This window comes from Anolis sagrei, chromosome 5, assembly GCF_037176765.1.
Source record: "Anolis sagrei isolate rAnoSag1 chromosome 5, rAnoSag1.mat, whole genome shotgun sequence".
NCBI lineage: Eukaryota > Metazoa > Chordata > Lepidosauria > Squamata > Dactyloidae > Anolis > Anolis sagrei.
Window position 1 is genome coordinate 177,810,652 of NC_090025.1, and position 27,322 is coordinate 177,837,973.

A 27,322-nucleotide genomic window follows, 5' to 3' on the forward strand; every position below is an offset into this window, starting at 1 on the left:
ACAGTTAAAACTTGTGTGCCAGCTGTGCCCATACCCTGGGAAGCCTGACTTGGCCATGGTAGTCCACGCTCTGGGTACATCCCATATAGACTACTGCAAAGCACTCTACATGGGATTGCCTTGTCTGGAAGCTTCAACTAGTCTGGAAGATGGTCTGGAAGCTTCAACTAGTCCAACGAATGGCAGCCAGGTTGCTAACAGGAGAAACCTTTACTTTTACTTCACCTTCTCTGCCAAAGAGTGATGGTGCCTCACCAAACTACATCTCCCAGGATTCCATAACATTGAGCCATGGTAACTAAAGTGTTGTCAAACTGCATCCATTCAACAGTGTAGGTGTACCTACATTTATGTATTACGCTCTGTAATTGCTCATCATGTGTTGTGCATCATGTGTTGTCACCTAGTCATTGCATGTGTTGTGCAGTGTGGCTATTCTGCATGGTGTTTGCATAATGTTTGTGCAGTATATCTCTGCATGCTGACATTTACAGCTCACTGACAGGAAGTGGGATTGCAGCCAATGTCAGCCAATGTATTTTGGCATCTGAGGAGAGGTTCAAAGTGGCTCATCCTATCCTTGGCAGTAAAAATATGTTCATTAACCAAGTGTGCTGCCCTTTCAAGGAACCCATAATCTTTTGCATAAAGTCTCCTCTCCCTGCTTAGTGAAAGGTCGTGAGCAGAGAGTAAAAATAGGATTTGGCTGTTGACGAGAAGGTGGACATCACACAGCATTCCAAAATGGACTGATGAAAATGCTTTCAGTTTCATCTCTTGCTCCTGTCACGTGTTTGTTGGCTACTACTAGATTCCATTTCAGAACATATGCATGAACTCATACATGTTCAGATTAGCTAGCCCTATAAAGAATCCTGAAACTTTGGCAACAAAGTGTCTTAGGAAAATTGGATTCAATAATCCACATCCAGAGATTACTTCGGTCTGAAGACCAAAATTTGCTTGAAGTCCCCAACATCCGGACTTATCATCTGTCCTCCACTAAGCAGAGAGCCTTCTCGATTGTAACCCCTTATTTATGGAATGCCTTGCCAGTTGAAACCCGAACTATCCGAGACCTACTTGCTTTTCGGAAAGCCTGTAAAACCTTTCTCGTCCGACAAGCTTTCGATGGGTGAATAACTTTTGATGGGTGAATAACTCGGGACTATGTCTGTTCTTGTTTTTATTGTATTTTAAAGTTAATTGTATTGTTTTAATCTACTGCTGTGAACTGCTCCGAGCCAAATTGGGAGTACAAGTCAAATAAATAAATAAATAAATAAATAAATAATAAAGAAATACCAAAAGGGAAATTTACTGAAAATGCACGAATACAAATATAGGCTGTTAGGAATTGTGGGAGTTGTAGTCCAAAATACCTGGAGGCCTGAAGTTTGCCCATGCCTGGTCTAAACCAGAATTACTGTCTTTCTGAATTTCCTGAGAAACAAGACCTATTTTATGAGTGCTGTTTTCTGTTCACAATGTATTGTTTGCCAACTGCAAAATGCTATGTTATAAGAAATAAAGATTTGTCTGGAGTTATTCAGTATTCCAGTAATGTAATTAGTAGGCTTGACCCAACTGGTGCTTAGTAGGTAATTAAGCCATACAATTTCAGTGTGGTGTTGGCTATAGGTTGTCCAGAGAGGCTTTTTTTTTGGTCACCCGCCTCTGTCCTGAGTTAGAACTCAAAGAAGTTCTATTTATAACACAATAACATTTCTTGGCAGGGGTGTTGTACAACATTCCTCCATTTAACTGATAGTTTTATGATTCCTCATATACCCTCAGGGCTGACTTCACTTCCTCCCACACACTAAAACACAAGCCAACATCTCCTATAAAAATACAAAAATACACGTTAACCTGACTCACACCAGTAATTGCTAGCGAAAACAAGTACATCTTCATCCAGCATCTAAAAACAAAATCTTCTTAGCATTTATATTATCAGGGTGATGAGAACATTGTTCTAAAACACGGGTGGGGAAAGTGCCACCCAGAGACTGCACAAGGGCCCTTATGGCCAGTCTTGTGGCCACCCAAAACCCAAAATGCCCTGATCCCTCTCTGTATTTGCCTCCTTCTGCACCCCCATGCTAAATGCCCTGTTTATGCAGATGCTGGATGCTGTGGGGAACCAGATTGATCAAGCAGATCAGTTGCATCTTTTTGATGTCTTTCTATTCTCATTGTTGAAATAACTGTCATGGAAAAGATGGGAAAAGAGTGTTGGAAGTGAAGAAGCACCAATACTTGTATATAGAACAAACAGAGACAGAGGAAACCATGTGGTTCATGCCTGCTGTCTTGTTTTCACCTCTGGCTCTTAAAAGTATGTAATTCAAGGTGTTTTGCTTCCTGACTGCCTGTAGGTCACTTTCCTCTTCTCCCTGAAAGTTTGTAATGATTCATTATCCTTTGTTTGAGAAGGGAGCATCATGAGACTTCTCTCTGCCTGAAGATGGCTTGCCACAGACATGAGACTTAGCATTAGGGACTCTTCTGCCAAAGTTAGGTAACTTTATTTTGTCTTCCTACTCTTTTACACAAGATGTATTACCTGCAACAATAAGTCTGGTTTTACTCTTTTTAACCTGCCAAACTCTACTGTGCTATGGGGTCCAAATATTCCTTATTATTATTATTATTATTATTATTATTATTATTTATTTGTACCCCATCACCATCTCCCCAAAGAGACTCGGGATGGCTAACAAAACACTCAAAGTGCCACACATAAAATAGAATTACATATAATCAAAACAATACTCAATTTGACTGAATACAAACAATGGACAATATCCATTGATAAAATTAAATATTTAAAAAATTATAAAACTCAGCCATACCTGTGGGTCATTGGGTTTCTTCAAACACGAACTAAAGTGCTGTACAACAATGGTCAGCATCATCACAGGACCATTACTCCAGGTTAAAGGTCCATGTAAATAGTCATGTTTTTAGTCTCAAACAAAAGGTTTGGAGATTTGGGGCTAATATATGTCTCGGAGGGCAATCCAGAACCGGGGAGCCACCACCAAAAAGGCCCTCTCTCTTGTCCCCACTAACCACACCTGTGATGGTGGTGGGATCGAGAGAAGGGCCTCCCCAACAGATCTTAAGGCCCACACTGGTTCATAGAAGGAGGTGCGGTCTTAAAGATAGGTTGTACCTGTTTTATGTTGTTCTGAGCATTGAATTTTGCTATTGTTAACCGCTTTGAGTTGCCCAAGGGCTGAGAAAAGCAGTATACAAATATAGTAAATAAATAAATAAATAACTATAGAGCTTTATAGGTAATGGCCTGCACATTGAATTGGGCCCAGAAACTTGTTGAGAGCCAGTAGAGCTGCTCTGATAAGGGTGTGGTATGCTCCCTATAGCGAGCCTCAGTTAGTAATCTGGCAGCTCACCTTTGTACTAATTGCAGGTTCCAAGCCATCTTCAGAGACAGCCCCAAAAGAAAGGAAGGAAGAAGTCAGAATCCGTTCATCTGGGGATCATTTTGCCCTTGTGTTGTTCCAACTCTGCTGCGAAGCCTGTAATAATAAGCTTAACACTAAGTGCAAAATCTCCCCCTGTGTTTATCTGGAATCTCTTCCACATTTCCTTCTGTTTGCAATTATGGTGCCAGTATGTCAAGGCAACAGATGGCCTTGGCTTTATCTCTGAGCATACTGTTTAATAAGGGAATTTGTTGGGCTCTTCTTGCACGTGCCTTTCCTGCCTTTGCTCCCAGTGTTCTTGAGCAGTTTTCCATGAGTTAACCATGCAAGAAAGGGCTTGAAAGGATGGCTTTGATCCAGAAACACCACAGTGCAACTCTCAAATATTTGCCTCCGCTTTAAGAGGTGTACAACTTCCTTACGTCAAAAGAGCAAGCGCATCTGCAAGGACATAGCAATGACCTGCACTGTATCCACTTCTTTACATCTCTGGAATCCTATTGCTGTCATACACATATGTATGTTTCTTAACAAGTGCCCTTACACTCTTTTTGACCAATGTGTAATGGATGTATTTAGTACATGGTTCTCTAAGCACAATTCTGCAAATGTAAACATTTATATGGAGTTGCATATTGGTGAATGCCACACAACTATTTGTCTTTGTCTTCAGTGTGTTATTCTTTTTGTTGTTTTTTGCAGTAGTACTAGCACTAGAGTGGGTCATTGGCACTTGCTGGGGTTTGGTTCCAGGATCTCCTATGGATATCAAAATTTATGGCTGCTCAAGTCCCCTTATATACAAATGGTGCCAAACTGTATTAATTTTACAGTGTAGATCAGGCATGGGCGAACTTTGGCTCTCCAGGTGTTAGGAATTGTGAGAGTTGAAGTCCAAAACACCTGGAGGGCTGAAGTTTGCCCATGGTGTAGATGCACCCCCAGATTCAAGAACCTGGTTGTCCACTTAGAGTACCAAATCATTGAATAGATCAGTCTTAGGACTGATTTAATAGGGTTCTTTGTGAGGTCTTTAAAATGTTGTGCTGAGGCAAGAGAAAATCATTAACTAATCCATATTGACTGGAATCCTGTTAGTATGTTATCCAGGGGTATGTTCCCCTCTGGAATTGGTTGGACATTTTTGACTGATGCATAACATCCTGTTGATGTGGATGCATATTCAGTCACATATTGGCTTGCAAATTCAGTGGCCATAAAGAGAAGGGTTAAATAAATGTGTGATCTGCGTTATGCAACCCTGATGTGAAATCTCAACTGCTGTAAGCAGAGATACCATTAAATTTAATCAATTAAACTTTACCAGATTCAGCTGTTGAGGGTTAAGAGTCCTGTAGTGATAAATGGGTCCAAGTACCTCCAGCTCTTCTTTTTCCCACTTACAGTTCGTAATTAGATGTGCAGGGCGTGTGCGCCCACTCTCTTTGCAATAAATCAATGCTCTGTGTTTTGCTTGATATTTCTAAATATCCTCCTAGATTGGGCTGTGAAAATCCCAAGTGCAAGCTGTTTATCCTGATTCCTGGCTGCTAGTAATTGGAAACATTATTCAGCTCTGCTTCCTAAATTGGACTAGTAATATCTTGAGAAGGATCTGGCAGGAAAGGACACCGAATGGCTACTAGTCATAACAACAAAGATAAGAGCTTAACCATATTCCGAGGATGTAGAGCACAAATGTTTTGGAAAATACTCAGGGAAAGAGATGAACCGAATATGTTTCAGTCTTAAAGCCTTCCAAAATCTTCAGAGCATCCCCTTGCTCTTTAAGAACTGATCCTTCAGAGCAGAATTCCTGGCGAAGCTTTCCTTTGTAAGAAAAGTATATTGTTCCTCCATAAGAGAAGCATCTCATTTTTCATTGTGACCTTAGTGAAGTATTTTGATGTCCTTTAATTGGATTGTGATATACCTTCAGAAACAAATCTCATTCAGCACTGGTTTGAGCTTCACTCTCATGATTTTTCTTAACAGAATAGAGCCATATCTTTCCCAAGCTCTGCATGCCATCGTCCGAAAGACATCTGGCAAAATACCATGGGAAGGAGATTGCTAGGCTTGGAAGGAACTTTGGTTTAAGTCATCAGTGCAACTCTTATGGCCTTAACTAAGGGCTGAGAAAGCATCCTTTATGAACAAGATGAAGGCCAACACCAATACATTCCTCACTTCTTATATGCTTGTGCAGAATTCTGAAATTGAAGAACTCATTCTGAGAGCAAATAGTGGTCTTGGCAGCCATATTTGTTGATCATATTTCTGCCTCATTTGTGTGTGCACAAGTGATTTGGAACATCGAATGCATGCAAAGGTGAGAGTAAGCAAATTCTTCAATTTCTTACTTTTCTGCATTCATCTCATAAATTCTCCTCACCTTCCTCCACCTCAGCTTTCATTTGATGCAAAGAACGATCCACTCTTGATGAAGTAGTACATGAAATGCTGGACCAAGGCAAGATGGTATTTTATAGGAAATGGCAGTACACCTTCGCCTTGGTGTTGTACAGTGCTATAAACCATGACCTGGATATCACTTGTCAAATATCAATAATAACCTCAGCAGATGACATAAGACAAATTCCCCCTTCCCCTTATTTCAAACCATACAGAATTGTATGTGTTCAGAACATGAACAAATAAAAGACAATAGCAAGATTAGGCAATTCCTGCTATTTGTATCCATGTCCAGTGACTTTGTTAATAGATGCCTGGGGCTGCTGGAACATTTTGACTGGTATGAGTGTCTGTAGAGTTGACCCGGAAGCAAGGAGCTGTGCTTTTGTGCTTGTATTCCATCTCAAAACCTAAAGATGGGAAGAAGAAGATAATTCCAACCATAAATATATGGTTGTTCTAGACCAGTGGTTCCCAACCTGTAGTCAGTGGATGAAAGAGGAAGACTAAGGTGGCTGATACAAACCCTCCCTCCCAGATGCAGTAAAAGAGCTTTATACTTATAGTTATGAGATAGAATCATAGAATTATGGAATCATAGAGTTAGAAGAAATCTCGTGGATCATCCAATCCAAACCCCTGCCAAGAAGCAGGTAAATCACATTCAAAACAGTCCTGACAGATGACCTCTGCTTAAAAGCCTCCATAGAAGGAGCTTCCACCACACATGTGCATTCTACATACTATCTGGGATGTGGGAACTGGTATTTTTGCACAATTTATGTCTAAAGCACATTTGTGTTTTGCTTCGATTATAATACTTTTTTGCATTGCCCATCTCCATTCTTAATTGTTCAAGTTCCAGGGAAAGGTTGCCTTCTGCTGCTGAAGGCCCTTTTTGCTCTGGTTCTTCTAAAACATTTGGTTTGATTCCTCTACATTCATCGGTTGAATCTAGCTGGGACTAGCAATTGGATTTTGACCAAGGTGACTTGATAAGTGCATCTAGGCTTTTTTTTGTGTGTGTGTGTCAGTAGGTAGAAGTCTAAGAGTGCATAAGCAAATCATGGCACAAAAAGAATCTAAATCAATATGCACTTTCTTGATTTAGTATATGTACCTATAGATAGAAGGCGAGGAGGGAAATGGGAATGAAGGTAAGAAAACTGCCAGCAAGGAACTGTAAGTGTTCCTGATCCAGAATTAATTTCAGAAAGTATCCTGGTTGAACTAGGAAAATATGGGAAAGATTGAATCTGTACATTTTAGATGTACTTTAATTTGTTTCTAAGGCTCTATGCAGGCATGGGCAGACTTGGGTCCTCCAGGTGTTTGGACTTCAACTCCCACCATTCCTAATAGCCCCAGGCTTAAGCAGCTGAGGGGAAAAAGGGAGAGTCCTGAGGCTGTTAGAAATGGTGGGAGTTGCAGTCCAAAAGACCTGGAGGGCCCAAGTTTGCCTATGCCTGCTTTACATGATTGGGAACTGGCTTATCTAACTGAACTCATACTGTATAAGCTTGCATGAACTTTACAATCACCATCTGAGAGCTGTGACATTGTTCAGTGTCAAGCATAGGACCTTTTATGTGACAGCACCATATCTATGGAGAGCCCTCTCTCAGGACGTTCATGTTACCATCTCTTACTTGACGTTTAGAAGATTTTAAAGGCATATCTATTCCCATTTGCATTTGCATGTTTCTAGTGTGCTGCGCTGTGACATTTGATCTGCTGCTACTCTTGTTGGTTCTTTTAATGGTTTATGCATTACATGTTCATTATTGTTCATATGGCTTAATTATTTGTCTGAATATTAAAATAAGTTGTAATCTGCTTGTATATGTATCTCTTAATCGGAAAAAGGCCAGCATCTTAAATAAACAAATAATATCCCGCAAAAACTGACAGAACAGGTGGAAAAGAGAACTCTGCCTGTTTCAAATTATTTTTTATTTTTAGTGTAAATGCACAATTGCAACATAAAATAATAAATTAAACAGACCAGCAAATAGATAGATAGTTAGAGAACAAAATTACTAGCTCAGGAATAGTAAGGAGGAATGGGGAGAAGGGGGGAGGAAGAGAATCTCATCCACTGACACTGCATGAAAGTTGGGTTGCTGGCAGAAGGGATCCATTGCACTAAGGCGAGTCATGGGAACATGGTGGGAGTTATTGGTGGGTTTCATTAATTAAAAGGGATAGGAGACACATGAGGGGAGAGACGAAGCTGGAGCTCAATGCATATAGCATTGTGAGATTGCTTTCTTCGTGTGATAAAAATCCCGAAACAGTTGGAATGGGCAATGTTCTGCCCCTCTTCCCTCCCTCCCTCACCTCCCCACACACTGAGTAAAGTAAGAGCAGATTTGTATAGGCTAATTCAAGGTGACAAGAGCCCAGTTCTTATTCCTGACAAACACATGGCTACATCGGGAATGTTTTTTTCATGTCAGGAGTGACTTGAGAAACTGCAAGTCACTTCTGGTGTGAGAGAATTGGCAGTCTGCAAGAACATTGCCTAGGGGATGCCTGAATGTTTTGATGTTTTACCATCCTTGTGGGAGGCTTCTCTCACAAGGATGGGGAGCTGGCACTGACAGAGGGAGCTCATCCACACTCTCCCTGGATTTGATCCTCCAACCTGTCGATCTTCAGTCCTGCTGACACAAGGGTTTAACCCACTGTGTCACCGGGGATTCCTTATATTGGGCAATGTAAGATCCCAGTTTATATGTGCTGGTTGCAGTACAGAATATATTGTACTGGGAAACTACCTATATACCACTTATCGTGTTTGCATTCTTCACTTATCATTGGACTCATAGGACCCAGGATCATGTTAAACTGGCTGGGGATACAGGGGGTTGTAGTACAAAAAAAAGTAACTTTATCAAGCTGTAAGTGGAGAGAGCAGAGTGCAAGACAACACATTTACTACTTCAGTCCAAGATTTCAACAGCCAACTACATGGCATAGCTCTCAAAAACAAGCCTGTTCCAGAGCAAGTTCTCACTCCTATGTATCTGGTTTTACTTCAAAACATCAGCTCCTTCCCAAGAGCCAAGGGAGTTCAGAAGGACACTCAGATTGTGCCAGATAATAGTACAGTCTCTTCTTCACATCCACATTTTATGGATCAGCATTTTAAGCCTCTCTGGGAACAAATAAAGCCTTTTATGCTATGTTGGGAGGAACAGTTCATTTTATTGCCAATGTTTATAGCTCCCTGTGGTTGAGGCTGCTAACAGTAATTAAAATTGTAAAACTATCCACAAGAAAATCCCTAAATTACAATGCAGCAACAGAAACACTTAAAAAATCAAAAAAAATCAATGAAACCTATTCTTCCCACTCTTTTGGTTCCATTGCATGGTGGCAAATTTTGAACTACACGCATTGACAATGACACCACTCATAGCCTCATCACAAGGAGATCCCAAGACAGCCAGGCAGCTGTCCTGACCCATGATGAAAAATCAATGCTAATATTTTGTCTCCACCGAAAACAGAATCGCTAATGCCTCCTACTTGACCTTCCAAGACCAAGCCATCACAAAATAATGTTTCTCATTAGTACAGAGATAACTTACAACAAAATGCCCTTGGTGGGAAATCCTCCAGTTATTGCTGTTACATTCAGAGGAAATGCAGAAGACTGGGGAACAAGCAGATGATGTAATTGTGTCCATGGCCAAAACAAAACCACAATGCTTCATTCCAGGAAGCCCTCAAGTAAACCACTGGTCAGCTCCAAAGACCAACATATGCTTTTTCTCAAGGTACTTTTTTGTCATGTAAATTAGATTAAATTTGTTTCCTGGAGTCATATAGAAATACACATTGACAAATTTCTTTGTTGACAAAATCTTGGGGTACATCTGGAAGTCTCTGTTCCTCGTGCCAGATGTTCTAACACAGGAAGTGGCTCACAAAGGATCAGGGAAAAGAATATCAGTCTGGGGTAGTGGTTCCTAAACTTTGGTCCACCACAAGGAAGTTTGGACTTCAACACCCAGAAGCCCCATATATGCTAATTCAAGATCCAATAATAATAATAACAATGTCTGATTCCAAGCATTTCAGGTAGAAGAGACTCAACCTCTACAATTTCAGGGCTGTTTTTAAGGGGGAAAGGGAGGAGAGGAGATTTTAAGAACATAAATAAGTCCCTTGAAGCCCATTAAGTTACAGAAAGGACATTTTCTCTGCCTAGACAGCAGCCTCAGAGGCGCTCCCATTGAGTGAAGCCTTCAGTTGCAGTCCATTGTGCTGAAGTTCCACATCTGACGTGGGTTGGGTCATCAGCTGAAAACGCTGGTCAAAGAATAAACAGAGAAGAGATGGGTAACATGTGAGACCTTACAAGAACAAGAGAATGGGGGTGACCTCAGTCTTAATTCCCCAATCCCAACTAATCCTATCTTGGGTCTCACTCTGGGAGAAAGGCAGCATACAAGTGTAATAAATAAATAGTAAAAAGAAACAAACTTTTGAATGATGAGACCACACTTATACAAATACCACTTGTACTTTATTTGAGTCTGAGAATGGGATTGTAGTCCATGCTTTCTTATCCATTAAGCATACTGTTACCTTCATTGTATTATGTTCTCCTTTGACAATAGGCAGATAGATAAAACCAGCTTCATTTTAGTGATTTTTGTGTCAAGAAAACCCCCATTCTTCTCAACACCCCCCCCCCGGGGGGGGGGGGACTCAAGGCGGCTTACAACCGGCAACAATTAGATGCTAACACATGCAAGCAACACAATATAACATACATAAAAATTTGTTAAAACGATAAGTTATAATATATCCATTTAAAACATTCTTTACAACAATATAGCCACATCCAAGTCCAATTCAGAATCCAGAGACTCAGTCCAAAGCCTGTCCATTATCAGTTCTCATGAAGCATTGCAAATTACTGTTAAGCCTGCTACTGGAATGTCTGGTCCCAAAACCATGACTTGAGCTTTCTCCTAAAGGAAAGGAGAGATGGAGCCAACCTAATTTCACTGGGGAATGTGTTCCACAGACAGGGAGCCACCACCGAGAAGGCTCTGTCTCTCATCCCCACCAGTTGCATTTGGAGGAGGGTGGGATTGAGAGCAGCATCTCCCCGGATGATCTTAGACTCTGAATTGTGCTAGGAAAGGAACTGGCAGCCAGTGGAGCTGACACAACATGGGGGTGGTATGTTCCTTGTATGTCACTCCGGTGAGTAATCTGGCTACTGCCTGGTGGACTAGTTGGAGTTTCTGAACAGTCTTCAAAGGCAACCCCACCTAGAGTGCAGTAATCTATTTGAGATGTAACAAGAGCATGGATAACCATGGTCAGATCAGACTTCCCAAGGTACGGGCACAGCTGGTGAACTAGTTTTAACTGTGCAAAAGCTCCCCTGGCCACCACCGAGACCTGGGGTTCTAGGCTCAGCGATGAATCCAGAATCACTCCCAAGCTATGAAACTATGAGATTATTTCAGCATAGTTAAAGCATTTTGAGACAATTTAAAGTCATGAGATTTTTTTTAAAAAAGTCAGTTGCCATTGGAAACTATAAAACTATTAAAACTATACTCTTTTAATTGATATTTTGTTTGTTTTGAACTGTTGTTGTGTGTCATATATAAATTTCTTGTTACTCTCCTTGAGAAAGAGAAATGTTATGCTGATGATGTTAGAAAAGTAACAAAGAAATCCTTCAAATTAATTAATTGGTTAAATCTTGTATATGTTGCTTGATGATAGACACAGTCAGCAGCAAGTCATAGTCTCATCCTTCCATCATGGACTTCAGGAGGAGCTATGCCAAAATTGCTGAGAGTATAAATTATTGAATAAGACAGGATAGCATGACTTCAGAAGAAAGATGGGAACCTTCACTTTTTTAAAGAACCCAGACACAACTGAGATATGCCCCCATGAGGTCTAGGAAACATTTAGTTCATCTTTCCTAGCACTGATGCATTGTTTTAAAAGAAACCTTAATGCTCAATAGCACTGAAATGGCCTGTCATCTCCTCACCTGTCAGAACCACTTTATTCTGCATCAACATCTCATTTCCCTGTGAGCCTCAGCTCTGTTACAAACTCATTGTGGAATCCTTGTAAGATGGGAGGACAAAGCTTCATGCACAAAGAGGGAAATGGGCACAGGGATTGGGGGTTTGATAAGTCTTTTTGTTAGACAATTCACATTCAACTACAAAGGGGTCTGAGCAGCCAGAGCTGATAACTTTTAACAGCCAAGCCAAGTATCAGGAAATGAGCTATGGCAGTGTTTCTCAACCCTCCTAATGCCATGACATCATAATACAGTTCCTCATGTTGTGGTGACCCCAACCATAAAATTATTTTTGTTGCTACTTCATAACTGTAATTTTGCTACTGTTATGAATCGGAATGTAAATATCTAATATGCAGGATCAGGCATGAAGCTGGGGGGGGGGGGGAGCCTTGAGGGGCCTCAGCCCCCCCCCCCCCCGAAATTCTCATGGTAGTCTGTGAGAAGGCCTTATTGGTACATTATTTAAACTGTTATGTTTATTCATATCATTCATTCATTTATTTATTTATTTATTTATTTACTTTGCTTATATACCGCTGTTCTCAGCCCAGGGGCGACTCACAGCGGTGTACAACATAGGAACAACAAAATTCAAGACATAGTATAAAAACAATTCTGGCCCCAGAGTGGCTGCTGGTGCTGGGGGAGGGGCGCTGATGTCACAGGGGACAAGATGGCAATGTCCTCCTGGCTCCCCTGATCATCATGCTCAATGTAACCCATATGCATGGGGGTATTGGGGTAACAATACAAAAGGTTTGCTAGGGCAGACCCTCTTTCATTCAGACTCAGCTGCCCCCCCCCCCCCCGAATCAAAATCCTGGCTACGGGCCTGTGCAGGATGTAGCTTCATTCATTGGACGAAATTTGGCACAAATATCCAATATGCCCAAATTTGAATACTAGTGGAGTTGGGGTGGTGGTGGTGGTTAATTTTGTCATTTGGGAGTTGTAGTTGCTGGGATTTATAGTTCACCAACAATCAAAGAGCATTCTGAACTCCACCAATGATGGAATTGAACCAAACTTGGCAGAGAGATGTCCGGTGACCAACAGAAAATACTGGAAGGGTTTGGTGGGCATTGACCTTCGGTTTTGGAGTTGTAGTTCACCTACATCCAGAAAGCACTGTGGAGTCCAACAATGATGGATCTGAACCTAACTTGGCACAGATACTCAATATGCCCAAATGTGAACACTGGTGGAGTTTGGGGAAAATAGACCTTGGCATTTGGGAGTTGTAGATGCTGGTATTTATAGTTCACCTACAATCAAAGAGCATATTCAAGCCCACCAATGATAGAATTGGGTCAAACTTCCCAAACTTTTCTGATAGTCTTTGACAACTCCTCTGATACCCCTTCGCAACCCCCCCCCCCCCCCCCAGGGTCCAGACTTCCAAGTTGAGAAACGCTGAGCAATGAGGTTGTAGTGTGAGCTATCCAAGGTCCTGACCCATTGTGAGAGATAGGGCTCAACAAGTAAGAGATCTTTCGCACCACAAAGTGATAGCACTATGATTCCACCTTAACTGCCTCGACTGCTTTCTTTGGAATCCAAGAAACTATGGTTTGGGGAATTACTAGAGCTATCTGGTTCAGAATTCAGAACACTGCTCCCTAAAACTGCAATCCCAATAATTCCATACAATAAAACCACTGGAGTTAAAATGGAATTATAGTGCTGAAACTATGTAGTGTGGAGGTATTGTTGGATACTTCTATGAAAGCAGGATGGGTTTCATCACTCCACGGATCATAGCCACCAGCCTTCACTGAGAGCCATCTCAAACTACACTATAATAGCATAGCATTGTGTTTTTATTAAATTGTCATGGTGACATTCTATGGAATCCTGGGATTTGTAGTTTCATTAAGCATCTGATTAAGAATTTTAAATATCCTTTCCTGCAAATCCCATAGATGTTTAATTGAAATCATACTGCCACAATTGCGTAGTGTCAAAGGACCCTGGGCAAGAGAGTACAAAGGAACACAGGGATGGTAATTCAATCCATCATTGTTAAAAATCACCCCCACTACCTTTTAGTGTTTTCCAAGTAATCCCGTATAACATGTTACAATTTGGAATAATAAGTTTCTGCATTGTCTATCTGTCACTTTAAAAATAGGATTGATAATAGAATGGTATAAAACTTGAAAATCCATGTCAAAATGCCCCTGAAAATGTCTTTAAATGTCAGCAGAGCTGTTGTATTCCCTCCAACATTTCACAAAGGGGGAAAAAAACAGGATATGTGTGGCCAAGAAACATCAAAATGACAAAAGGTATTAATGAGGATGAACACACAAGTTTGGAGAGGCTGCGGGAGTTTGCCTTTGCCTAGATCTACTAGGAAAAAGCAGGGTTCTGCACTGTCCTGTGAGTTAACGGGGTGCAAAATACTCCTTCATTTTTCATCCATTTTGCACTAATTAAAGTCAGCAAAGACAAAAGTGGAAAGAGGGAAGAAACACTGAGACATTTTAATAGCAGTTGAAAAGTGGAATGACAGAGCATTAATTGGAATTGACCCTGACAAATCAACACAGTTAGAGGGCATTATAGTGTCTGTTTGGGAAGTTGCAGTCCTGAAAAGGCAATTATAACTATAGGGAGCATACAACACCCCTATTAAAACAGCTCTACTGGCTGCTAATAAGTTGTCAGGCCCAATTTAAGGTGCAGGTTATAAAGCCTTAAAGCAATTTTTCTCAATCTGGGGGTCAGGACCTCTGTGGGGGTCATGAGGAGGTGTCAGAGGGGTTGCCAGAGACCATCAGAAAACACAGTATTTTCTGTTGGTCATGGGGGTTCTGAGTGGGAAGTTTGGCCCTATTCTACCATTGGTGAGGCTCAGAATGCTCTTTGATTGTAGGTGAACTATAAATCCCAGCATCTACAACTCCCAAATGTCAAGGTCTATTTTCCCCAAACTCCACCTGTGTTCACATTTCAGCATATTGAGTATCTGTGCCAAGTTTGGTCCAGATGCATCATTGTTTGAGTCCAGAGTGCTCTCTGGATGTAGATGACTACAACTCCCAAACTCAAGGTCAGTGCCCAACAAATGACGAAATCAACCCCCCCCCCCCCCCACACACACACACACCAGTATTCAGATTTGGGCATATCGGGTTTTTGTGCCAAATTCTGTCCAGTGAATGAAAATACATCCTGCATATCAGATATTTACATTACAATTCATAACAGTAGCACAATTACAGTTATGAAGTAGCAACAAAAATAATTTTATGGTTGAGGGTCACCACAATATGAGGAACTGTGTTAAGGGGTTGTGGCATTAGGAAGGTTGAGAAAGGTTTTTAAATGTATATGATTGTTTAAATAGTATTATGTTTATGTTTTATAATGGCTACTCTGTATGTTCTGTGTTGGTAATTGAATGCTTTACCTATATGGAAGCCACCCTGAGTCCCCTATGGGAGATAGGACAGCCTACAACTAAAGTTTATTATTGTAAGTTTATTTATCAATTATTCTAAGCCCTGCTTCTTACATAAGGAAGATAACAAAAAAGATACAGGAGTCTCCGTTGACTTTAACAAGAGTTCCCTGAATTTGGGAAATTAACCTTATCTTGAAAAAGAGCCTGGAAAAGTTAATGGGAGAAATAATGGGAGGGCTATGGTCGAAAGAAAATGCAAATTTTCCACATTCTGTATGGGTCATGCACATTTCCTATAGGTGCAGTTCTGAGGACTAATATGCGAAATGGGTCTTCCTTAAAGAAACTTGCCTTTCCTAAGACTTGAACAGGAAATGTGTGTTATTATTGTCAACCCCTAAGAAAAAAGAAAGCTAATTTTAAAGCACAAACAGCTTGGATGCTCTCTGTCTTTCCCTTCTCTGTACAAACATGAATTTTGACTTGAGGAGAAAAGCTAAGAAACAGTGTTGGTCCTCCTCACCAGAGGAATTTATATTCAAGCCTATCTTTGTTAGTATCAAGCAGATGTATTTCATTATCCAGCCAGGCTGCTGGAAAGGCCACAAGCCTGATTAACCTCAGCCTTTTTGCCTATCTTTCTTTTGCACGTACTTATTTATTGTCCTCACATAAAATATTATTCAAACCCATTGGCAACGACAGCCTGGCCTGGCTAACTAGCCTCAGCCAGACATGCAGGAAAGGAAATCATTTTCTTCAGTGGTCTGGACTAAATTATGTAAAATGAAGAGACAGGACTGTGTCCAAAAAAAAGGGGGAAGTTCTAATAAAAGCTCCTCAGTGCAAGAGTCAACACCTCCCATTTCCACTAGCTTTAGGATGCAGCACATGGAGGTGATGTATTTCTCTATGTGGGGTTGCCTTTGAAGACTGTTTGGAAGCTTCAAATGGTCCAAAGGGCAGCAGCCAGGTTACTAACAGGAGTGGCACTCAGGGAACACACTACTCCTCTGTTGCATCAGCTCCACTGGTTGCCAATTTGCTATCGAGCACAATTCAAAGTGCTGGCTTTACCCTATAAAGCCCTAAACTATTCTGGCCCAGCTTACCTGTCCTAACATATCTCCTCCTATGAACCATCTAGGAGCTTAAGATCGTCTGGGGCGGCCCTGCTCTCAATCCCACCTGCCTCGCAAGTGCGATTGGCAGAGATGAAGGATAGGACCTTCTCAGTGGTGCCCCCCCCCCAGCTATGGAACTCCTTCCCCAGGGATATTAGATCAGCCCCCTCCTTCTTGACCTTCCAAAAAAAGTAAAGGCCTGGCTCTTTGAGCAAGCTTTTGAGAATACAGCGGAATAGATAACACAGAACTATGAATGATGAACATGGAATGACCAGATGATGTTATTGCATAATGTTTTTAACAAGATGACACCAATGATAATATGCTTTAATGGTTTTTTATTTATGTTTTATATTGTAACTAGCTTGGGGACCCGGCGTTGCCCGGGTTATTAGAGAAAGTGGGTAATGGCGGTTCTGTATGCCAAGTTTGGTCTTTATTGGTCTTTGGATTATGGCTGCATTATTTTCAGGAAGTGAGTGAAGGTACTTGAAGTCCCATCATCCATGGCCCATCCTCCTACAAACAGCAGCAGGATATAGAGTGGGTCATGGGGGCTCTGTGTGCCAAGTTTGGTCTTTATCAGTTATTAGATGAGGCTGGCAGTGATGTCAGTAAGTGAGTGAAGGTACTGCAAGTCCCATCATCCAAAGTCCATCCCCTTTCAAACTGCAGCAGAATGTAGAGTGGATCATGGGGGCTCTGTGTGCCAAGTGTGGTCTTGATTGGTCATTAGAAAAGGGTTGCAGCAATTTTTGGAAGGGATTGGAGGTACTTGAAGTCCCATCATCCATGGACTGTCCTCCTCCAAACTGCAGCAAGATGTAGAGTGGGTCATTGGAGCTCGATGTGGCAAGTTTAGTCTTGAGTAGTCATTGGCGAGGGTCTCAGTGGTCTCAGGAAGTGAGCAAAGGTACTGCAAGTCCCATCATCCATCTCCAAATTTTTCCAAACAACACCAGGACGTAAAGTGGGTCATGAGAGGTCTATGTGCCAAGTTTGGTCTTGATCCGTCATTGGATGAGGTTTGCAGAGGTCTCAGAATGTGAGCGAAGGTACTGGAAGTTCCATCATCCATGGTCCACCCTTCTCCAAAACTGCAGCAGGATGTAGAGTGGGTCATGGGGGCTCTGTGTGCCAACTTTAGTCTTGATTGGCCATTAGATGAGCTTTGCAGCAGTCTTGGGTAGTGGAGGTGCTTGAAGTCCCATCATCCATGGTCTGTCGTCCCCCAAACTGCTCCAGGATGTAGAGTGGGTCATTGAAGCTCTATGTGCCAAGTTTAGTCTTGATGAGTCATTGGCGAGGGTCTCAGTGGTCTCAGGAAGTGAGTGAAGTGACTGCAAATCCCATCATACACTGTCAAATTCTTCCAAACCACACCAGGATGTAGAGTGGGTCATGCAGGCTCTCTGTGTAAATTGTGGTCCTGTTGCAATGGTCTTAGGAAGGGAGTGCAGGTATTGCAAGTCCCATCGTCCATGGTGCATCCTTCTTCAAACTGCACCTGGATGTAGAGTGCGTCATGGAGACTCAGTGTGCCAAGTTTGGTATTTATTGGTAATTGAATGAGGGTTGCAGTGGTATGAAGAATTGAGCATGGTACTGCAAGTCCCATAATCCACGATACATCCCCGGCCAAACCACACCAGGACGTAAAGTGGGTCATGAGTGGTCTATGTGCGAAGTTTGGTCCTGATCAGTCATTGGATAAGGTTAACAGAGGTCTCAGAATGTGGTGAGTGGTGCTACTGCAAGTCCCATCACCCATGGTTCATCCTCCTCCAAACTGCAGTAGGATGTAGAGTGGGTGATGGGGGCTCTGTGTGCCTACTTCGGTCTGTATTGGGAGTGTTCTGACCCAGCCCCCTTTGGCCTTTCCTTTCCTCTCTTTCTCATCTCGGAATCTTGGATTTGAGGCTGGCCAATCAGAGACCATATGCAAATTTCCTTCTGTCATGCCCCGTTTCTGCCATAAACCCTCTTCTCCACCAGGGGCTCCTATTGAAGCTGGCCAATCAGAGACCATATGCAAATAGCACCACTGCGGCAGCCAATCAGAACGCTGGCACATACACCGCCCTCCACAATTTCTCTGTCCGATACAAACACTCTTCTTTATTATATACTAGCTTGGGGACCCGGCGCTGCCCGGGTTATTAGAGGAAGTGGGTAATGGCAGTTCTGTATGCCAAGTTTGGTCATTATTGGTCACTGGATGATGGTTGCATTGTTTTCAGGAAGTGAGTGTAGGTACGTGAAGTACCATCATCCATGGTCCACCCTCCTACAAACAGCAGCAGGATATAGAGTGGGTCATTGGGGTTCTATGTGCCAAGTGTGGTCCTTATCAGTCATTGGATGAGGGTGGCAGTGGTTTCAGTAAGTGAGTAAAGGTACTGCAAGTCCCATCATCCATGGTCAACCCTCCTCCAAAACTGCACCAGGATGTAGAGTGGGTCATGGGGACTCTGCGTGCCAAGTTTGGTCTTGATCAGTCATTGGCGAGGGTCTCAGTGGTCTCAGGAAGTGAGTGAAGTGACTGCAAGTCCCATCATCCATTGTCAAATTCTTCCAAACTGCACCAGGATGTAGATTCGGTCATGTGGGCTCTCTGTATGAATTGTGGTCCTGATCCATCGTTGTTGGCAGTTGTAATGGTCTTAGGAAGGGAGTGCAGGCATTGCAAGTCCCATCGTCCATGGTGCATCCTCCCCCAAACTGCCCCAGGATGTAGAATGCACCATGGAGACTCAGTGTGCCAAGTTTGATCTTTATCGCTAATTGGATGAGGGTTGCAGTGGATTGAATTGAGCAAAGGTACTGCAAGTCCCATAATCCATTGTCCATCCCCGGCCAAACCACACCAGGATGTAAAGTGGGTCATAAGAGGTCTATGTGCCAAGTTTGGTCGTGATCAGTCATTGGATGAGATTAACAGCGGTCTCAGAATGTGAGTGATGGTACTGCAAGTCCCATCATCCATGGTTCATCCTCCTCCAAACTGCAGTAGGATGTAGAGTGGGTCATGGGGGCTCTGTGTGCTTAGTCTGGTCTGTATTGGTAATTGTCTGACTCAGCCCCCTCTGGCCTTTTCCTTTCCTCTCTTTTGTCATCTCGGAATCTTGGAATTGAGGCTGGCCAATCAGAGACCATATGCAAATTTCCTTCTCATGTCCCCGTTTCTGCCATGAACCCTTTTCTCCACCAGGGGCTCCTATTGAAGCTGGCCAATCAGAGACCATATGCAAATAGCACCACTGCACCAGCCAATCAAAACGCTGGCACATACTCCTCCCGCCACACTTTTGTCCTCCGCATACAAGTTTTGACTTTTATTATATACATAGATATAGATGTTGATTGTTATTAATGGCACTTTTATGAATGGCTGACATTGAATTGTGTCAATCTGTAACCCACCTTGAGGCATTGTATGGCTGAGAAAGGCGGGCTATAAATATCATAAATATATCAATGCATTCCTGTAATTGTTCTATAGCAGTGTTTCTCAACCTTCCTAATGCCATGACTCCTTAATACAGTTCCTCATGATGTGTTGACCCGCAACCATAAAACTATTTTCATTGCCATCCATAACTGTAATTTTACTACTGTTATGAATCGTACTGTAAATATATGATATGCAGAATGTATTTTCATTCACTGGATGGAATTTGGAACAAAAACCCAATGCACTCAAATTTGAATATTGGTGGGGTTGGGGGGGGGGGTTGATTTTGTTATTTGAGAGTTGTAGTTGTTAGGATTTCTAGTTCACCTACAATCAAAGAGCATTCTGAACTCCACCAATGATGGAATTGAACCAAACTTGGCACACAAAACTCCCACGACCAACAGAAGATCCTGGAAGGGATTGGTGGGCACTTGATGTAGTTCACCGACATCCAGAGAGCATTGTGGACTCAAACATTGATAGATTTGGACCTTGTAAAACTTGTAAAACTACAGTTCCCACTATTCGACAGCATTCAGCCATGACAGTCACAGTGGTGTCAAACTGCAGTAATTCTACCATATAGATTACTTAATGATTCTGGGGTTCTCCTTTCCCACTTCCACATCTTCTACTGTACTTTCTGCCTTGTCTTTGCATATACGTTTTTTCATACTTCAGCATTGTCCTTATTAAACCTTAGTGTGGAAAACTGCAATTCCAGTATAACGTCACCATCACTGAACACTCTCATTGGCTGTGTTTTTACTGGGTGCCCATGCCTGGTCTATAGGCTCACCTTGTTGGGTGTGCAGCTAGAGGAGCTACCTCTTACCCTGTTTCGCTGAAAATAAGACATCCCCTGAAAATAAGACCTAGTCGAGGTTTTGCTGAATTGTTAAATATAAGGATTCCCCCAAAAGTAGGACCTAGCAAAGTGTTTGTTTGGAAGCATGTTCTCCTGGTGGCTAGAAGCTACAATACCATCCCTGCTAAACAAGTGGTCCAGGAACTGCCGTGGAAGATTGTTACAGTCTCCAGACAGTGTGATCACCTGGCTGGCTTCCGTAGCTTGAATCCTTGCCTCCAGAGTCATAGTCCAATGTTCAAACTACTACACCAAGTGGGAATACCCTGCCCTTTAGGCATGTAAAATCTCTCTCAATCATTATAGTGTTGAGATTCTCTGAACCCCACTTCCTGCCCTTGTATTGTATTTCTGGTTGCAAAATTTTTCCTCCCATTCTGAAATTCACGATAATTTAAAATGTATTTCTCATCTCATTTGCGCATTTATTGGTGCAGTTTGTTGGAGCATGTAAGGAAGTGAGTGTGTGTCAAGTAAAAAATAAGATGCATGAAGCTGATTGGCTGGGCAATTAGCCGAGCCTGGGACTTTTGGATACTGTTGCATTTTTGTTCAGGCTTGAGCTAGGCAGGTGTTCAGAGACTGTTTGAAGAGAGAAACAGAGAGAGGCAGAGTTTGGAGTGTGCTCTCACTTCATGAGCTGCTTAAGGAGTTTATCCACATGGACGGGGAAAGACCATTTAAAATCTCTCATAAAAGGACATTATGTGAGTTGATAAAACTGATCATATTGTACACATGTTGTTCTGAACTACAAAGAGTAAACTACTTGTTCTTTACCATTCACTTGTGTGGCATATTTTATTTCTCTGGCAAGGCAGTACGTGAGCTGGTCAAATGTGAACTGCACATGGTTTATTTTACATTACACCACACAGTTCACCTCCTATGTTTCTCCATGTTTTTCCCAGTTATGTTATGCCAAAACCAGCAAGGATGGATATTCTGTTAGACTTAGCAGCAACCTTTGCATACCTATACTTACTACTTGCCAGTTTGGATTATGGTGACATCCTGCTTGCTTTTTGTTTTAACTATCCCTGATCGCTTGCTACATTACTCTAATTTACAGCCATCCCCCCCCCCCCCTTTCTTTTCTCTTCTACATTAGACCATGAATGTGAGTGTATTGAGAGTGAACCTACTTTAACATGCTTTTCAGAGAAGACTAAACTTGTTTCATTTCATCCTGCTGTATCCTGTGTGTGTGATAGAGAGGGAGAGATGGGTATAAGCCTGGGTATGGTTCAGCTTCTGCCTTGCAATACACACTCATCTGAATTCAAAATGTAGATTATGTCTCAAAACAGATGGATTCTGACACTTATTGTGTTCTGAATCCCTGCCTCCCCGCAGCTGTAGCAGCTAAATCACAGCTAAGCAGAACTGTATTAATTTATTTTCCCAGCAGGATTGAGATGACGGTGTCAAGATGAAGGCATCCAAATCAAATTTCAAGACAGTGACTACTGGAACACTGGAAATTGGATTTTAACAATAATTACTGAAGGGGTCAGTGTGAGAGGCAAGCTCTCCGTTTCGTCATCCCTTGCGGAATGAGAGGTACTGAAGCCTGCTGAAGACAGCTGGAAATAATGAAACATAAATGATACCTTTAAAGAAGCCATGGGTGTTTTATTAAAAAACAAAAACAAAACAAGAACAGGATGCTCTCAGTGCATATTTCACCCTGCCATTAACAAGGTAGAAACCCCAGGATTACATAGTATTGAGCCACAGCAGTTAAAGTACTATTAAACTGCCTTAACTCTACAGTCTATAGCAGGCATGGGCAAACTTTGTCCCTTGAGCTGTTTTGGACAGTCACTTAAGCGGCTGGGGGGGGGGGGGAGGAAGGGGCCTGAGGCTGTTAGGAATAGCGGGAGTTGAAGTCCCAAACACCTCAAGGGTCAATGTATGCCCAAGCCTGGTCGATAGACACTTCTTATCAGGTGTGTAACTAAAGGAGCTACCTCCCAGTTGCATTCCATGGGGAAAATGGAGAAGAGGCTTCTACATTATAATCCTTTTTTAGAACAACACAAAGTTTATTCCAGCATTTCTCAACTTGGGGGTCAGGACCCCTGTGGGGGGGGGGTGGTCGTGAGGGGCTGTCAGAGGGGTCACCAAAGACCAACAGAAAACACAGTATTTTCTGTTGATCGTGGCAGTTCTGTATGGGAAGTTTGGCCCAATGCTATCCTTGGTGGGGGTTCAGAATACTCTTTGACTGTAAGTGAACTATAAATCCCAGCAACTACAACTCCCAACTGCCTAGGTCTATTTTCCCCAAACTCCACCAGTGTTAACATTTAACCATATAGAATATTCATGCCACATTTGGTCCAGATGTATCATTCTTTGAGTCCACAGTGCTCTCTGGATGTAGGTGAACTACAACTCCCAAACTCTAGGTCAATGCCAACCTAACCCTTCCAGTATTTTCTGTTGGTCATGGGAGTTCTGTGTGCCATGTTTGGTGCAATTCCCTTGTTGGTGGAGTTCAGAATGCTCTTTGATTGTAGGTGAACTATAAATCCCAGCAATTATAACTCCAAAATAACAAAATCAATCCTCCCTCCACTCAACCCCACCAGTATTCAAATTTGAGTGTATTGGGAATTTGTGCCAAATGACAAAATCAATCCTCCCCACCCCAAACCCCACCAGTATTCAAATTTGAGTGTACTGGGTATTTGTGCCAAATTTGGTCCAGTGGATGAAAATACATCCTGCATATCAGAGATTTACATTACGATTCATAACAGTAGCAAAATTACAGTTATGAAGTAGCAACAAAATAATGTTATGGTCGGGGGTCACCACAACATGAGGAACTGTATTAAGGGTTTGCAGCATTAGGAAGGTGGTCTATTTTGTTCACAGAAGCTACTGTCTCTTCATTTGTTGGCATTTTATTTCATCCATTGTAGTGAAGGGTCTGGATTTGACATCCACGCTTGCCTGAATCCCTTTCACTGCTATTTCTTCTGTTTAAGCATTGTCGTGTTTTCATCCTGTTTGCTGCTTTTCTTTTGCAAACCTTTTTATAATGAAAAGGTTCTCTCTGTCTTTCTTTGGGCTGCTGCAATGCGCTTTGTCTTTGGGAATTGTTTGGAAATGAAATGCTGCAGCCCACGCTGTTGATCAAGGCTGGTTACAGGTATCATGAGACTCCCCTGTTGAAACAGCTCCACTGGCTACCGTCTGTGCCTGGAAGATTTCATGCTGGTTTTGATTTTTTTTAATTCAGGTCAGCCTTTGAATTTTAATTATGGAGCTAGTGTGCATATTTATTTATTTACTAAAACATTTCTATTCTGCCCTTCTCATCCCAAAGGGGACTCAGGGTGGTGCACAACATATACACTGCAAATATTCTATGCCGGGATACACACACACACACACACACACACACACACACATACACATACACACAAAGGACAGGAGGGAGGGGGCTGATCTAGTCTCACCAGGAAGGGAGTTCCACAGCAGGGGGCAATCACTGATAAGGCCCTGTCTCTCATCCCAGCCAGACGTGCCTGAGACAGTGGCAGGACCAATAGCAGGGCCACCCCAGAAGATCTTAGTCTTCGTGGTGGTTCATCAAGGGAGATGCGTTTAGACAGGTAAACTGGGCCGAAGCCATTTAAGGCTTTATAGGCCAAAGCCAGCACTTTGAATTGTGTCTGGTAGCAAACTGGCAGCCAGTGGAGCTTATGTAACATGGGGGTTTTATGCTCCCTGTATGCCGTCCCAGTTATTAACTTGGTTGCCTCTCGTTGACCTATTTGAAGTTTCAGAACAGTCTTCAAAGGCAACCCCACACAGAGTGCATTGCAGTAATCTATCCTGGATGTAATTAGATCATGGAACACCATGGCCAAGTCCGACTTCCCAGGGCAGTGGCATGCTGTATTTTTAATCTTTGACTGTAAATAATGTTTTAAATATGTTTAAATGTTTTAACTCCTTTTAATCATGTTTTAGGGCCGTACTTTAGCATAGCAGCTGCAACCACTAGCTACAGTAAATCTTGTCAGTAAAAAAGGCTGCCAGTTCAAAGGCCAGGTCAGGGTGAGAAGCAAATGTGAGTAGATAAATAGGTACCGCTTAAAAGTGAGGAGGTATTGTGAGGCACCCATAAGGAATGCTGGCAATTCGATCAAAGGAGGAAGTTACGAACAAAAGCTCTTTGGCAGGGAGATGGAGTGGCACCACCTCTTGTGGCCGGAACTGAGCACAAAGTCTCCAAGATGCCGAAGATGGGAAAAGCCAATATATCTCTCTGTCTATGTACAATTGTCTGTCTTGTTTGTATATAAAACAGCATTGACCGTTTGCTGCATATGTATGTTCTGTGATCTGCCCTGAGTTCCCTTCAGGGTGAGAAGGGTGGAATATAAATACTGTAAATAAATTAAAATAATATTATTAGCTCTCCACATCTGTGAATTTAACTTTTGCTGATTTGATTATGTTATCTTTAGGGAACTCCGCGCCCTTCCATATGACTCTATAGTCAACTTCTACTGGAAACTGAGCATGGAGTTGTTCTGAAAAACCTAGAGATTCTTAAAGAGGTGTTCTCTTAGGTTAAAAAAGTGTTTTTTCACTTTTACTTACCCTCGTGAAAGTGGAAGACAATTGGACACAATTCAAATAAATAGACATACATTTTGAGCAAGACCAGGTGGATTATAAGTCTACTGGGTGATGTCCAGGTAGCATTCATCCCCTGCTCTCTCTTCTTATTAGACTGGGACTTTTAAATAAAAGATTGTCCTTAATATAACAGGACACAGGTTTGCTAAAAACACAACCTTCTGCTCTTAGGCCTGAATTCTATGGTTAGATCCAACAAGAATAGACTCATTAAATCCAGTAGATTTGCCTAAGTATCGACTCAACATTCAACAATCTAAAGATTAACACAAAGGATTCAGACTTTCATTCACACTTGTGAGCCTTTAAGCTGCTACCACAATGACAGGGCTTCCTTGAACTGTTCCTTCAATGCAAATGGAAATGGCTTTAGAGTTCTTCTTACCTGTCGGATTGTTCCTTTTGCAGTGAAGAAAAAGTATAGCATGTATCCTGGAATCAAGACCATTGAGGACAAGGCCATGGACCATCCAATGCCTTGTCCCCAAAATGGATAAACATATTTCCCTAGACTCAGGGGAGTCATTTCAATAACGCTGAAGAAGAAAACCCCCTGGAGAAGAAGAAAAATAGAAAGGTTATCATAGAGAAAAGGGATATGCTGGAAGGCATAAAATGGTTTTCCTATGTTCTCCATTAACTGTTGTTGTCTAGCTACAACTCATTTCTAATGGATGGTGACCCTGTCACAGTGTTTTCTGAGAATGTGTGACTAACTCAAAGTCATTTAGTAGATTTCCATGGCTGAGTGTGGAATTGAACCCTGCTCTCCAGAATTGTAGTCCAACACTCAAGCTAGTACAATCCAAATGAATATAGTAACATCCCTATAGAGCAGTGGTTCTCAACCTAGGGTCCCCAGATGTTTTTGGCCTTCAACTCCCAGAAATCCTAACAGCTGGTAAACTGGCTGGGATTTCAGGGAGTTGTAGGCCAAAAACATCTGGGGACCCCAGGTTGAGAACCACTGCTATAGAGAGACTATATAGCACTCATTCATTTTTATTTCACTATGATTCACACAGTTCATTAAACCATTTCATAGAGGGTCAGCTGAAAACAGAACCTCCATATTTAGAGTCAATAGAACAGTAGGGTCACAAGTGAAATCAGGGACAGAAAATTTCAGCAGGTCTTGCTTTTCATGCAAGCATCCTCAGCTGAATTTCTCTCTACTACACAGCCATCAAGGAAAGCAATGACCAATCTCAATAGAACACTTAAGAGTAGGGACATCACACTGACAACGAAGATCTGCATAGTTAAAGCAATGGTATTCCTCATAGTAACCTATGGATATGAGAACTTGACCATAAGGAAGGCTGAGTGGAGGAAGATAGACACTTTTGAACTGTGGTGTTGGAGGAAAATTTTGAGAGTGCCTTGGACTGCAAGAAGGTCAAACCAGTTCATACTCCAGGAAATAAAGCCCGACTGCTCACTGGAGGGAAGGATATTAGAGGCAAAGATGAAGTATTTGGCCACATAATGAGAAGACAGGAAAGCCTGGGGAAAATAATGTTGCTGGGGAAAGTGGAAGGAAAAAAGAAGAGGGGCTGACCAAGGGCAAGATGGATGGATGATATCCTTGAAGCGACTGGCTTGGCTTGAAGGAGCTGGGGGTGGTGACAGCCAACAGGGGCTCTCATGTGGGCTGGTTCATGGGGTCATGAAGAGTCGGGACCAATTGAATGGATAAACAACAACACACAGCTATAAAGACAGGAGTCTTTCCATTATTTTACGTGGCAACCCCAGAAGTCAGGGGAGAGAACTGTCTGGGTGCCAGTTTTCTGCCTCTGGGGGTTGCACAGGCCATCACAAAGTGGCTGTAAGTCCACTCCTAA

At 42.2% G+C, this 27,322-nt stretch overlaps 1 protein-coding gene across 1 annotated transcript in view; it reads right to left on the reverse strand.

Moving 5' to 3' along the window:
• Window positions 1-7,804: 7,804 nt before the first annotated feature.
• The window catches only part of LOC132775790 (sodium- and chloride-dependent GABA transporter 1-like), a 78,522-nt gene continuing 59,004 nt past the window's right edge, over window positions 7,805-27,322 (reverse strand). The window contains exons 14-15 of the mRNA XM_060776749.2: window positions 25,861-26,028; window positions 7,805-10,190 (exon numbers count right to left, since the gene is read on the reverse strand). Of these exons, the coding sequence (XP_060632732.2) occupies window positions 10,086-10,190; window positions 25,861-26,028 (273 nt within the window). The 3' untranslated portion in view covers window positions 7,805-10,085. The remainder of the gene's footprint in view (window positions 10,191-25,860; window positions 26,029-27,322) is intronic.